The 15,326-nt window shown below is 37.0% G+C and overlaps 1 protein-coding gene across 1 annotated transcript in view; it reads right to left on the minus strand.

Moving 5' to 3' along the window:
* The window catches only part of PACRG (parkin coregulated), a gene marked incomplete at its 3' end in the record, with an annotated part of 237,180 nt that overhangs the window by 92,678 nt on the left and 129,176 nt on the right, over nt 1-15,326 (minus strand). Inside the window, exons 3-4 of the mRNA XM_080617016.1 lie at nt 10,258-10,429; nt 277-426 (exon numbers count right to left, since the gene is read on the minus strand). Of these exons, the coding sequence (XP_080473142.1) occupies nt 277-426; nt 10,258-10,429 (322 nt within the window). The remainder of the gene's footprint in view (nt 1-276; nt 427-10,257; nt 10,430-15,326) is intronic.

A 15,326-nucleotide genomic window follows, 5' to 3' on the forward strand; every position in this document is an offset into this window, starting at 1 on the left:
TTTACAATTTAATTACTGGAAGATTATAGAACTGCTTCAGTGCTTCTGTACTGTGTTAAATAAACTGTACGTGCAACGAGTAATAAATGGAATTGTTAATTTCAGTGCATCCTCAGGGAATAATGGAGGGGGGGCGGTAGTTGCATTATTTAGAGCTCCAAATGGATTTGAGTTTATATGCGGTAATAAATCTTAAATACATTCTTAATTAACCCTGCCTCAAGCCCCTTTTTACGTCAGGAGTTGAAAGACACAGTGTCTATTAGAATAACTCACCATTCATATTCTTAAAGATGCTTAGGATTGGGAGGATTTGCCGATAATAGGGCACCAAGGCCCTCCCCACCATGTCAGCTGACACCACCAGGTGCTGGAGGACTTTCAGTGTGGTGCAGATGATCTGTCGGTTACGAAGGTTCAGTGCATCTGTGATGTAGAAAGAATAACAGGCAGAAAGCAGAATTAATTTCTAAAATGTAGAGGGAGGGACAGAAGTCCTCTAATGGACAAATTTAATTAAACTGTACTCTGCTGGGGATTGTAAGTGGCTCTTTACTAGCCCAGCTTTGAAAGATCCCAAAGATGGATTGCAGTCCTGATGTTATAAAACACTGCCTTGTCTGATTGTTATTTGTTCCCACAATTTGTGATGACTCTTCAGTAACCCAAAGAATGCAGCTCATTATTCGTTCATGATGCCTGCGTAATACTGGCATGGTCCAAACAAATAAAAAATAAATGTGCAGTAAGTACCATTTGGGGCCAATGGAACTGTACAACTGCAAGGCAACCTGCGAAGGTTGACAACAGCTACATTCTAGTGCAACAATTAGTGTTTGTATGTTTGTACTCATTTATTTCATGCTCATTTTATTCATTCAACTAACAATACCTTCTATTCTGAGAATCCGTACAATGAAGCAAATGTTTATAGGGAAAAAAAATTCCACAAAAAACCCCAGTATCTTTCTTTAAAAGACAAACATCCTAGGGGAAAAAAAAAAAAAAAGGATTTTGTCTTGCCTACTTTAGATTTTTCTCTTAGCTTTCAGCATCATGCTTCTAATCTTACAATACTGAGATATTTCATAAATACCTTTTGTTTCTCTTTTAATTTTAGTAAAAAAAGTACCTTGCATTCTCTTTTGTAATTAAAAATGAGTCATGCTTGAAATCTGTTTTGTTTATTTTCTTGCAAAAACTGTCTAGTTATAAGACCTCTGATATTATGCAGCTGGAATCTGTTGTCAAATTTGGTATGCTACCATAAATCCATAAAATCATAGAATGGTCTGTGTTGGAAGGGACCTGAAACATCTAGTTCCAACCCTTCTGCCGTGGGCAGGGACACCCTCCACTAGACCAGGTAGTTCAAAGCCACATCCAACTTCTCTGGGCAACCTGCTCCAGTGTCACACCACCCTCACAGTAAAGAACTTCTTCCTACTATCTAACCTACATCTACCCCCTTTCCATTTAAAGCCATTACTCTTTGATCTATCACTACACACCCTTGTAAAAAATCCCTCTCCAGCTTTCCTCATGGGTGGATGTCCTAAGGCTACTTTAGCAAAGAGAAAACTCCAGATACAAATTTAAATATTCAGTCCAAATCTCAGGCAGGAAAATATTCTCTTACAGAGGAACAGGCAATATTTATTTTTCTAAAAGATTGATCAGAAAAGAAAGCTCTGGGGTTCCAACATATAGGTTTATTCATGACTAAACTGTCATACACAGAAATAGCAGCTAACGGAACCAATAGGGAAATTATCCTTAACATTTGTAATTTTCAGTACAATAATTATTTGTTATGCATACAAACATGAATGAGTATTTGTGTTCATTTGTATGAATGAATTTATATAAACATAAATAAAATAATTATTTTTTAATGAATAAAAATATGAATTATTCATACAAATACTAATAATTAACTTAAGGGACGTCAAAATTAACCAATGACAGAAATCACAGTTTCTTAACCTTAAACCACATTTTCCTGCTGCATAACAGCTTTCAGCTCCTCCTGCTGTTGCCCATGCTGCATGCACTGGTGTAGATGCACTTCAGTTGCTTACTGATCCCATCACCTTTGTGGGGGAGGGCTTGAGAAGCCCTCATGCTTATGTGTCCATTCTCAGGCACTTCCATGGTTTCTAACATGACAAACCTTGTGTCTTTGCTTCCACATGGATCTCCTACCTCCACTGTAATGGCAGACTGAAGGATCTCGCTAACACACTGTCCCTAAAACACTGGAGTGCTGTCCCCAGGTTATCTCTAGAGAACCTGGTTTTATACCTTTCCCCCTTCAAATCTCGTTTAAAGCTCTTTCCAGGAGCCCTGCTAACTCCTGTGCAATGATCCTTTTTCCCTTTGAGACAGGTGTAACCCATCTGCTGCCAGCAGGCCTGAATGTCATGTAAACTGACCCATAATCGAACCCCCCAAAATTCTGCTGGTGACACCAGGCTTGGAGCAAGGTATTGTTATGCTGGCTCTTTGTTTCTTCCCTTATCATTCCCTGCAACTGGAGAGATAGAGTAGAACGCTACTTGTGCTCCTGATCTGTTAACCAGTTGTTCCAAGGCACTGAAGTCTCTCCTAATTGGCCTTGGACTTCCTGTTGCAACTTCATCGCTGCCTACCTGAAAAATCAATAATGGATAATAATCTGAGGGCTGTACGATGTTAAGATGCTTTCTCTTCACATCTTTAACTCAGGTCTCAGGGAAACAGCAGACTTTCTAACAAGTGGGTCCAATCAGCGTATTGGACTTTCTGCTCCTGCAGAAGGGAATCTCTGTGACAATGACCCATCTTCTTTTTCTAAATAGAAGCAGCTTTAAAAGAGGATGTAGGCCAACAACCTCAGCAACACCTCCAAGCTAGACAAACCATCATCTTCTTTATTGTTCAGTTCCTCTCGCAGATCCTCACACCTATTGTGTACAGTTCTGGTGTCCTCAACATAAAAAGGACATGGAACTGTTGGAACAAGTCCAGAGGAGGGCCACGAGGATGATCAGGGGACTGGAGCACCTCCATGAAGATAGCCTGGGAAAGTTGGGGCTGTTCAGCCTGGAGAAGAGAAGGCTGCGTGGAGACCTCATAGCAGCCTTCCAGTATCTGAAGGGGGCCTATAAGGATGCTGGGGAGGGACTCTTCATTAGGGACTGTAGTGATAGGACAAGGGGTAACAGGTTACAACTTAAACAGGGGAAGTTTAGATTGGATAGAAGGAAGAAGTTCTTTACAGTAAGGGTGGAGAGGCACTGGAATGGGTTGCCCAGGGAGGTTGTGAATGCTCCATCCCTGGCAGCGTTCAAGGCCAGGTTGTACGGAGCTTTGGGTGGTATGGTTTAGTGTGAGGTGTCCCTGCCCAAGGCAGGGGGGTTGGAACTAGATGATCTTAAGGTCTCTTCCAACCCTAACTATTCTATGATTCTATGATTCTGTGATTCTATTATAAAAGGCAGCTGGGAAGGTGGGGTACTCACAGAGGAAACCTGCTGTGCCAGGCAGGAACTTGTCATTATCCTTTATCCCTTAAGTCACTGTGTTCAGCCAGCTGGAGAAAAGATGGGGAATTCCCTGTATCAGATGCCCTGTCTGTCTCTCTCACTCTCTCCCACCACTTCCCAGAGCTCTGCCACTAAGTGGAGGAGTTCCTCTGCCTGGGTACACCTCCCACAGATGTGCTTACTGCCGCCGTCTGATACTGGCATAAACGTAGGTCAGATCCTTTGGCCTGGACAGATATGGATGCAGATGGATAAGGCAGAATAAAACAGACTAAAGTATTTGAGCCTGAAGCCCTTCAAATTGCAGAATTTTTCAGTGTGTGTTTGGAAAACACTTGCAAATATCAAAAGTAATATCAAATTGACTGCAGAAGTGTTGTTATTATTATTATTAAATATTTGGACTGCTGCATGCATAGCAGTCAAACAGCTTCTGGCTTGATTGTATTAGGCACTTCATAAACACTTAATTAGAGACAGTCCCTGCCCCAAGGATACACCAATTTCAAACATATGTTTATCTTTTAAAAATCCGGTAATTATTTTCTGTGTACTAACATCACTGGAGACCATTCTCCCACACGAATCAAAGGAAGCAAATTTTAATGCAGTATATGAAATAAGTATATCTCAACATTTTGAAAAATGTCAGTGATATCCAGAGGTTAATAAAAATGCAAGAAAGTACTAGCATCCTGACACAGGAATAAAGCAGACCAATGAAAACTCTTGGCACAGTACAGCTACACATCCCTGAAGAAGGAAACATTCGTAATAACCAAAGTATTCCACTTTGAAAGAATGCTAGGCTGTTGCCTCCTGACCTAGAAGTTTGCTATAAGACATGGATCTTCACAATAATAGCAAAGTGAATGACTAGTTTGCTTCTCAGTTAAAAGATACATTTCTGCTCCCTAAAGGGTTTCAAGAGGACGTCCCTCTGTCACTGGTATATATTTCCCTTTTGGTCATCTAGTCTAAATGTGATGCATTGTATAATTCTCTTAAGAAACAACTTTGAAGCAAACCCTAACCCAATAAATTGTTGTGTGGCAGTTCTGATGTTTTCTACTTTAATGGTACATAAGCTTGAGAATTTTGCTTGTGATTAGGATAAACACTTTTCTAGGAGACCCTCTAGCTTAGCTAGTTGCTCAATGCAACTATATAATGAAGTATGGAATTGATACATTTTAAAAGCCAGGAAACATGACAGAATTTCTCCCAGTATACAGTCAGTCTTTTCCATGAGATAGTGCATTTTCACAGAAGAGGCTGAATCAATATGTTCCTCCCCAGATAGCACAGTGACAGTCTAAACAAATCAGATTCTCCAAACTTCCATATATTCTCTAAAAATTAAAGTTTAGATTTTGGCAGTTATATTTAAAGCTATGATGGTATTTTAATTGTCTTTAATTTGCACTGGCCTTCAATTATATTCAACCCCTTTTCCAAGTACACCTGTGATTCTGTTCAGAAATGCACTGACAGTTTCCATTTTTCCTTAGATCTCACAACCAAGGATTAAAACCAGCTTAGTCTGCTTTGATATCTCCCTCCTGCCAATTTGTAAATAAGGTACCTGTTTTAGAAAATTTTTCTTTGCCTAAAGCAGAACAAGATACATAGAGCAGGTCTCCTGCAGGACAAGAAGCAGTCAGGGTAAAGATGCTTCAGTTGTTGTGATCTACTTAATCTTGTTGATCAAGGGCTTCTTTTTTTAAATTCAGAGGGTCAGGTTAAAGAACTGCTAACATGAAGTGTTCTCAAAATTCAATTGATTAAAGCGATACATACTTGTTTTACAGAGAACTTTGTTCAAAACTTGAAAAATAATTACCTGAACTGATATAATAAAAGTTTTAAGCTAATTTTACAGAAAAGCAATGAAGGCTGTTACAAAACAAAGTGTTTCAATCGAGTGTGAGTAAAAACCAGAATAACAACCTTGTGTTTTGTACTTTTTTAGTCAGGTAAGGTCCTGATCCAATTCACAATATAAATGTACAGATACTACTTCCAGTATAACTGAATGAGTGATGTTATACAGTGAGGTGATGAGAAAAAGGAATAGCGGGCAAAGCATGAAAACCATAGACCAATTTTGTCATCAAAGACTTTGTCCTGTGAAGACACAGCCTAAGACACAGAAAAGGCTAAGATCCGCAAGCAAATCATTGATACTTGCAAGGAACGGGATCTAGCAGAATATGAAAGTCAATAGCTTTTTTTCAGCTTTAGCAGTGCTTGCAATTGTAGTATTTTACTAGATTGGCATCTGTAAAACTTGAATTCTATTAACATTTGCAAGCCTTTAACTACTATAAAGAATTATTATTAACTAGTTAATTAGTTAATTATTACTAGTTTAAAGCAATAACTAGTATAAAGAATAACTAGTATAAAGAACACACGGAGAATAAAGTCCCCAAAACCTCAGTGGCTATACCAGTTTACAGAGCTTCAGTCCAGACCTAGATGTACATCCTTTGCTGCCTCAAGCTATTAAACTGCACTAGAGTATTCACCCCACCCTCTCAACTAAAACAGCTTTCCTATCAATGAAATGTGACTTCATTTTTTAAAGAAGATTTCAGGAAAGATCTGGGGAGCCAGAAACTGGTAATATTGGCATCTGTACTGCAAAAATAGTGTTGTAAATGTACTGTAGGTCCTTGAAGAAGAAGAAGAATGTGGACAAGAAAAGCCTGATGATATGGTTTTCTTAGACTTTCAAAATGTATTTGATAAGGTCCCTCACTGAATGCTTTTAAAACACTTAACTGCCATGGTTTCCATATAAATAAATAACTGTTTAGAGATAGGAAAAGAAGGCAACAATAAATGGCCACAGAGCAGGAGTATCTCCTAGGCTAGTAGAGCCTTGCAGGAATCTGTGTTGAAGTACATGGGTTTCAGTACATATTCAGAGATGATTTGGAAGAGATGTTTACTAATGATAACAAAGTTTTCTGATAGTATAAAGTTATCCCAGATTGCAAAGTGCTGACTTTGAAAAACTGCAGAAGGATTTTATCATACAGAATAATTGGGTGATAAAATGGCAGATGATATTCAGTACTAAATAAATGTTAAAACCTAATAAATTAATAAATTCAGGAGACTGTAGCTTGATCTCCAACTGCAAAAGTGAGAGATGTTAACTGCAGATTTCACTTTCCAAACATGGATGAGATCTATTTCTACTGAATGAGAAACAATTTCTCCTCATAGACAGGAGTGAAAAAGAATCTAGTTTCTAAACTATTTGAAACTACCTGAAATCATCAGATTTGAGTGGAAGAATCTAACATAGACTTTCTAACTGCAATCACTTGTGCTGCTTGATGGAGCATACAGGGGAAATGTTTTGGTATTTAGGAATCAAGACAATTTTTTCTATTTTTTTTAACCAGAGATCTTTGCTTTATTTAAAAGCATTGTAGGTCTATACAAAGAAGTTTGTTTAGAGTTAATTTTCAGCCTGTGATCTTAACAACCAGAACTGGTTCTCAGGAGCAACAGTTAGTGGGGAGGAAGGTAATAATTCCATTAAAGGTTTAGTTTACTTCCTTTAGATGACACAAATCAATTTACGTGACTTACAGAAAGAAAAAGACTGTAGCCCAGAAAACCATATTTATTCAAGAAAAATATTTCAGTATTGAAGGAAGAATATAATGACTATTAAAATCTCAAAGACAGTGAAGATAGATGAAGAAATAAATATAAATGTGCTTAGAACTGCTAGCAACAGGTTCAACTTTACATGTCTAAATGCAACAGTGACACTGATTTGACATTAAATGGAAATTAACTACACTGCTGTCCAAGACAACAATCCACATTTTACATGCAAATAGAACATGGAAAATACGAAAACATAAATGAGTTTAATTTATAAATTTATTAAACATTAAAAAAGGATTCTAGGTGACACTGAGGGAGGACTGTTCTGTGTATTTCTCTGTACCTGACTCACAAAAAATCTGTTTCCCTTATTGGAAGTCCTTGATCTACTGTGTCACAGAAGGGATTTTTAACAGCACGGAAAAAGCCTCAAAAAGGAAAACTTCAGTGTTTCTAAGGATGGAAATTATTCTTTTTGGACTCAATCAGAAGTGATGGTCTGCTGACTGCAACTGTGTAGAGACAATATTTCCATCTAAGTTACAATTTAAGTGTAAAGATGTGAGATTTATTGGCTCCTAGGCCTAAGTTCAGATTGCCTATGTGTCTGTTTTAGGATTCACAGTACAGAATAGAAAGGATTCTGGCAACTGAGCGATCCAGGATGCTTAAGTATATAATTTCACGTTATTTTCTTCACTAGCATCTATCAAGATGTTCCTTTTGATCATCTCTTCCTTCATCTGCAACAGTGCAGCTATAAACTACATCATTGAAATGATATGAGTTTAATAGTAATGCCACTCTGAAAATGTTTTGGTTTGGGCTTACAGTGAAAATGAATCTGAAACCCAGATTCATTAAATAATATTATTATAAGAAAGAATATAACAATATATAAATATTTTCCATCTTAATGATATAGTGTTCAAGAAATGTGAACATTAAGCAAGGACAGGTGGAGGATAATTTCTTAAATCATTAGAATATAGTACAGAATTCTAATTCGTAATTAAAAATGTTTTTAGAGAACAGCTTTTTACCAATATTTTCCTTTGATGAACATGCAGGAGACAAAAATACTTAAAAAAACATTCTATCTGTAGAGTTATTTTTCTGTCTTTCTTTTATCCTTTTCCCTTCTATTGTATATATTATCTTGCCTAACCATTACTTGATTCACTCACAATAGAAATATGGTATGAATCTAGAAGAAGATGGGTTAAGCAGATATAACTCACCCCATGGTGACTTTAGAGACAGTAATATGTGTAAAACATAGCTGACTTTATTGTGGATGCAGCTGAGTCACACAAATGTATAGTTCTGACTCCTATATTACACAGTCATAGTAAATTTAGAAACTCTTGAAGTACACTTACAGATTCCTTGAGATGGCAGTGTCTTTTTAATATTAATATGTCTTTGATTAGGAAGACGCCTTTATCACTGATAATACTTAGACTCTTCACACATTAAAGTCCATACAGAAGCTTTGTAAAATAAAAAATAAGCACTGTACAATAAAATAAAGCAGAACCAACAACGAAATTGAGCTAGCAGATCTTGAATGTGTTCCAGAATAATAAATTATGACTTAATTTAAAAGTCTATATATCAAACCCATACAAATATCCTTACCTAGCAGTCTCTTTCTAATGCTAAATGTTGTGTAACAGCTAAAGCTTCTAGATAATTACTTCTGAGCTAGATTCTGGTCTCAGCAAGACTTTTAAATCCTAACTGTGTAGCTGCTGTCATAAACTTGAAGTCTTTTTTAAAGAAATTATTTCAGCTTAAAAAAAAAAAAGTATTACTATAAATATACTTGGATTGTGCTGGAAAAACAGATTTAAAGAAAAGACATGATTTCTCTCTCTATGTGTTCCCTTTTCAGAGAAAAAACATGTAAGATAGTTTTCATAAACCTTTCACAAGTGTCACTTTCAGAGTAACCATTCTGAGTATTATATATTCCTTCTGACATTTTCAAAATCTACAGTAAGATATAGATAATGAATTCTATAATTAATCTCTTAAAATGGGGAATAAATTGAGTGAACAAAACACAATTCTGACCCTTTCAACATTATTATTTCAGTATTATCAGGCTTAAATGACATTCCTTTTCCCCTTTTCCAAAACTGTATTTGACTCCATTCTGTATCACAAATACAATCACTCCATTTTATTCTGTATTAGCATTGATGCTGAATCATCTCACGAAAATAGGAAGGACAGCAATGATACCAATGATACTGAGCAACGATAAAACAGAAGCCAAGCTTAAAAAATATGAGCATCTAGCAGTACAAGTGTAGCATGCAGACTTAAGAATCATAATACCTAACTAATAAAGGGTGATGGTTCAGAATCATATCTCCTTAAGACACTAATCTAAAGACACAGGAAAGAACAAAACAATATGTCTGAAATACAAGGTGTTTCAAAAAAATAAGTTTAGGGTTTTTTTAAACTTGGAATTTTAGTGGTATTACACTTGTATTAAAAGAACTTAGTACCTTTCACATTTTTTTTCTACAAAGAATTATGTCTGAATATTTTAAAATAATACTTTTAAATGCCAAAATTCTACATACAACATTAGTCAGGCAGAATTTCCAATTTAGATAGATACATGTATATGCAAAGCAATAAGAATGATGATAGAAAAGATATCTAGTAAGTAGATATCTGACAATTGTAGAATAAATAAAAAGGGCAGAAAGAAACATAATTCGTAAGTTTCATCTGTTCATTCCTCTGTCATTTTAGATGAACTGGTTTATGCATTAATGGTTTTATATAATAATACACAAAATCAGGGAAGAAAAAGACACTTCACATTTACAAAGCCCAAGACCCACATTTATAATCAGAAAAATATTAACCAGACAGTCTATTCTGGATTACTGCATGTACCAGGTGACTGAAGACATAAACCTTCTGTCCTTACACCTTACAATTTACTCACATTTGCAATAATCTTCATGAAATGTACAGCCTGTCATGTTATACCGCTTAATTAGCAACTTATCAAAATCTACACTATATAAATGCAATTTTATGGATTTTTTTATTACACATATTTACTTACTTTTTATTGGAATAATGAGCTGAGGAATGACAGGAAGAATCTTGTTTCCACCATGTTCCAGCATGTCATGAATTCCTTGACGAGCAAAAAACTCATGTGGAAATGTCATTTCACAAAGGCCATGAAAAAAAATAGGCAGATAGGAATTATAGTCCAGGCTTTCTATCTCTACCTGAAAATACAAAATAAATAAGAAAATAAATGCAATTTCTCAATACTGATACAATATGATGAAGCCAACAGATAATTCATGCTTACAGAGGTATGTTTAAGAATTAATTTTGTATCATTGCTGAATATCAGTAAGTCTCAAATATAGTTTATGGCCAGATATCGAAATACAGAAATATTAGACCTAAAGAAAATAGTGACAATGAATATGCTACCACATATTTTCCATTTTTGATAAGTCAATATTAGATTCTGGTATTCTTGCTTACAAACTTTGCTTTGTAAGTTACCCGTAGGAATCAAACCAGCCATTTTAAAAATAACATTCTATTTACTTCAGAAAAATCTGATCTTTACATCTTCACTTGGACACTCAAAAGAACAAATAAGAGAACGAGTCCTTTAACCAACAGATATCCAGCATGGCACAAATATAAATATTTTTTCAGAATTCCCAGCTTTCTAGAATACTGACCTAATTTTATTTCCTATTAATTTCAGGAGCAGAATTCTGAAGAAATTACATAAGTCTGTACTGTGAAAAAAGGTGGAAAACTTAGGTACCTCTTTCTAATAGGAATCTCCTTCCAATCCTAAAATACAAAGTGTGTTAACCTTCCCAAGTTATAGACTTTGAAAGGGATTTTGCAAACTGCTAGTTTTGTTCTGCTTTCCTTCTTCCACCCACCAGTACTCTGATGTTACACACAGTCAGGATAGCCAGAGAGAACCAGAAGTTTGCTTTCAGCCTGTCAAATACAGCAAAGAAGTGGCTCAACAGCAAAGCACGTTCTCTGAACAGAATATTATCCTCAAAATAATTTGGAGATAATAGAATCATAAAACATTTTAGGTTGGAAAAGACCTTTAAGATCATTGAGTCCAATTGTTAACATAGCATTGCCAAGGAGAGAGACCTTACTGCTCTCTACAACTACCTGAAAGGAGGTTGTAGTGGGTGTCAGTCTTTTCTCCCAAGTAAAAAGTGACAGGATAAGAGGAAATGGCCTCAAGTTGCATGAGGGTAGGTTTAGATTGGATATTAGAAAAAAAAAATTTCATCAAAATCATTGCCAAGCATTGGAACAGGCTGCTCAGGTAAGAGGTTGAGCCATCATCCCTGGAGGTATTTGAAAGATGTGTAAATGTGGCACTTAGGGACATGGTTTGAGACCAATCCATCTCTTTAGGCATCCATTTCCATCTTTAAAACACTTCTTAGCTGCCACCCTATTTTCCAGGGAGATTATGTTTTGGAACAGGGGAGAAGCCTCCTCCTTCACACCTAACAAGCTTCAGGGTTTACTCTTCTCTGGCAAGTCCCATAGTTAGCAACCAGAAGATATACATTCTCTCTTTGCAACCAGGATTCATTTTCCTCCCTGCTTGACTTTGAGCAGATCTGAATCCTCACCTTGCACACCTTAACTACTGACTTGACTGCTTCAATCTTTCGTGTTGAAACTGATGAGTCCATGATAAAAAAAATTAACTGGAACAGATACTTGAAAGTATGTCCTTTACATAGGCTGTGAGCATCCCACTATTGGCAGACATAATGCCATTTACATACTGTCGTGGTTTAAGCCCAGGCCGTAAATCAGAACCACGAAGTCCACTTCCTCCCCCCCCACCTTTCTTCCCTCCGCTCCTTGAGGGACGGGGAGGAGAATCAAAAGAACGCAGCTCCCACGGGTTGAGATAAGAACAGTTTAATAACTAAGGTATAACACAAATCACTACTGCTACCACCAATAGTAATAATGATAAAGGAAATAACAAGAAAGAGAATACAACCGCTCACCAACCGGTACCTCACCCCCACCCTGCCATGATCCAGCCCTTCCGGGAACTCTCCGTTCTACATCCTGGGCATGACGTGCTGTGGTATGGAATACCTCTTTGGCTAGTTTGGGTCAGGTGTCCTGTCCCTGCTTCCTCCCGTCTTCTCCTCCTCCCTGGCAGAGCATGAGACTCACAAAGTCCTTGGTCAGGATAAACATTCTGACCCACAACTGAAAACATCAGCTTTATCAATATTTTTCCCAGGCCGAAAGTCAAAACCACAGCGCTGCACCAGCTACTAAGAAGGAGAAAAACTGACTGCTGCTGCTGAACCCAGGACACATACTTACATAGTCTCACATACATTGACTGTTAATCTCTTATAGGAGACTAAAAAGAACAATTATATAATACCTATACACTTATGTAAGTGAAATCAAATCCCGGTAATGAACCATATAGAAGAAGGAACAAATGAAAGCTAAATTTCCTATTTTCACAGCACCTCATATGATGACTTCTCTGTAAATTTTCATCATTGGCTTTTGGTTCACAAGAAAAAACGCCTTTATCAGATGCCTTTAGGGTCAATATAGAACTATACAGAATCATAGAATGGTTAGGGGTGGACAGGACCTTAAGATCATCTAGTTTCAAGCCCCCTGCTATGGGTAGGGATGCCTCATTCTAGATCATGTTGCTCAAGGGTCTGTCCAACCCAGCCTTGAACACTGACAAGGATGGAGCATTTATGACTTCATTGGGCAGCCTGATCTAGTGCTTCATCACCTTCACAGTAAAGAACTTTTTCCATGTACCTAACCTGAACTCCTCCTGTTTAAGTTTAATATCCCAGGGTCAATTCTTTAGAAAGTTTGAAAATATCTATACTAGGCAACCATGTATGAAGATCTTTCCAAAACAAGAATCAGAAGATATTTAAATTCATAAACTGATAGATTTTGTATTTCTTGAGGGCAATCAGCATTACACAGACAATACTTGTGAAATGGCAAAAGACGTCTGCCCTCAAAGTTACTAAGAACAGAAGACTGCAATACAACTACAAACTTCTGGTGACGAGCCTAAGTCTGAGTAGTTCATTACAGCAAGAAACCTCTATCAGGTAAGAAGTGTCTAAGCAGACATAAAATATTGACAAAAAAGCAGGATCAAATGCATCAATTTTTTCCTGTTCGCTGTCCATAGGACAATAAGATGCCCTTTTTATCTTTTAATTTGTTGTTTATAAGATTATTAGATGGCACTTTTTGTTACTGAATCCTCTCATTTCAGAAAATCAAAACCAAAATCTGCAACAGCTACTTGTGTCTGGGGAAAGGTTTAGATGTGAAAGAGAGAGATACAATTAGTAATGCAAATGGTTTTCATAAAACTTGGGGTGTGACTTCATAAGGAAAACCACCTTTAGCAGATGATGTCTTTGTGTTTTTTTTAAGAAATCATTCCTTCCATGGGTTTTTGACAACTCTTTCAAAACTACAAGCTATTTCCATGGAAAAATATCCTTGATGTATACACATCCATGTTAGATTCCTGCATCAGGATGGGCAACTATTCTGCTCAAAACACATACAGTGTAATCTCTTTGCTAACACCCCCCCTAACTGTATCTACCAGTTATCTCTTCTGAAAGATGTGGTATTTCTGTTACTCTGAGCAATTTTTCTCAGCTGTTCTTTGCCCTTGAAATATGCTTTTTCTCTTTTAGATATAAATAAAGCATATGTGTTCAAAAGCTTTTCAATTATTATAACCGGTCAATAAAAGATATTACCTGCATCTACCAGCTCTGTCTTACAGTTAGACATTATACACACATAGAAATAATATAATAACCTTAAGGTATATATGATTTCTGAGTTTAAAAACAAATCTGATTTTTACATGACACAAAAGCCTTATTATGAAAAAAATCTCCACAAAATATGACAAGCTGTAGATCATAAAGCATTTGTGTGTACTCCTCGCTTCTCAGATCCAAAGCCCTAAGTGGCTGGCAACTGGCATGGCTCTGAAAAGGAATCTGATTTCTAACTCATTTCTTCAAGGGTTAGCTGTCCAGCAATACAACCAATTTTACTTAGCATTTTGTGCTCTGTAATAACTCCCACAACATGGAAGCCAGAAATATTTTGCCTCACATTCTATGGTGTGAAACCCCTTCCTTGTGTGTTTACAATTTAGCTTTTAAAAGCAGCTATTATACAGCTGTTCTGAGAAAAATGTGATTTTTTTCTGTTTACACCCACAAAAATTCTTTTGTTTTCCACATCCACCTACGAAAAATGCTGATTAAAGCTCAAAATCTTGGCAAAATTTGTCCACATGTGACAATAAAGCTGTAACCATGGATGTTAAAAAATCTCACAATAATTGTTATGAACTTCTGTACTAACGGTTTGTAAGTTGTGATAACTCAGCTTCTGAATTTTCAGTAAATAGGTCAAGCAATAAAAACTGATATATTACCATAAAATATGACCACACAACAAAACCAACTGTACTGTAATCAGCAAAATGTTATGTGGCAAAGTCTCTGACTGCACCACCCAAGTCTTGGAAGGCGAACGCAGGGACTGTGAGAATAAAGACCCTAGGCCCACTGTAGGAGAGGATCTGGTTCGAGACCATCTTAAAAACCCAAACGTACACAAGTCCATGGGACCGGATGAAGTCCATCCGCGGGTCCTGAAGGAGCTGGCGAATGAAGTTGCTAAGCCACTGGCCATCATATTTGAAAAATCATGGCAGTCAGGTGAAGTTCCCAATGACTGGAAAAAGGGAAATATAACCCCCATTTTCAAGAAGGGGAAAATGGATGACCTGGGGAATTACAGACCAGTCAGTCTCACCTCTGTGCCTGGCAAACTCTTGGAGCAGATTCTCCTGGAAGGCATGCTAAGGCACATGAAAAACAAGGAGGTGGTTAGTGACAGCCAGCATGGCTTCACTAAGGGGAAATCCTGCCTGACCAATTTGGTGGCCTTCTATGATGGGGCTACAAAACTGATCGACAGGGGCAGAGCAGTTGATGTCATCTGCCTGGACTTGTGCAAAGCCTTTGACACTGTCCCACATGACATTCCTTG

The sequence above is a fragment of the Psittacula echo genome (genome assembly GCF_963264785.1).
Source record: "Psittacula echo genome assembly, chromosome: 4".
Taxonomy (NCBI): Eukaryota; Metazoa; Chordata; class Aves; order Psittaciformes; family Psittacidae; genus Psittacula; species Psittacula echo.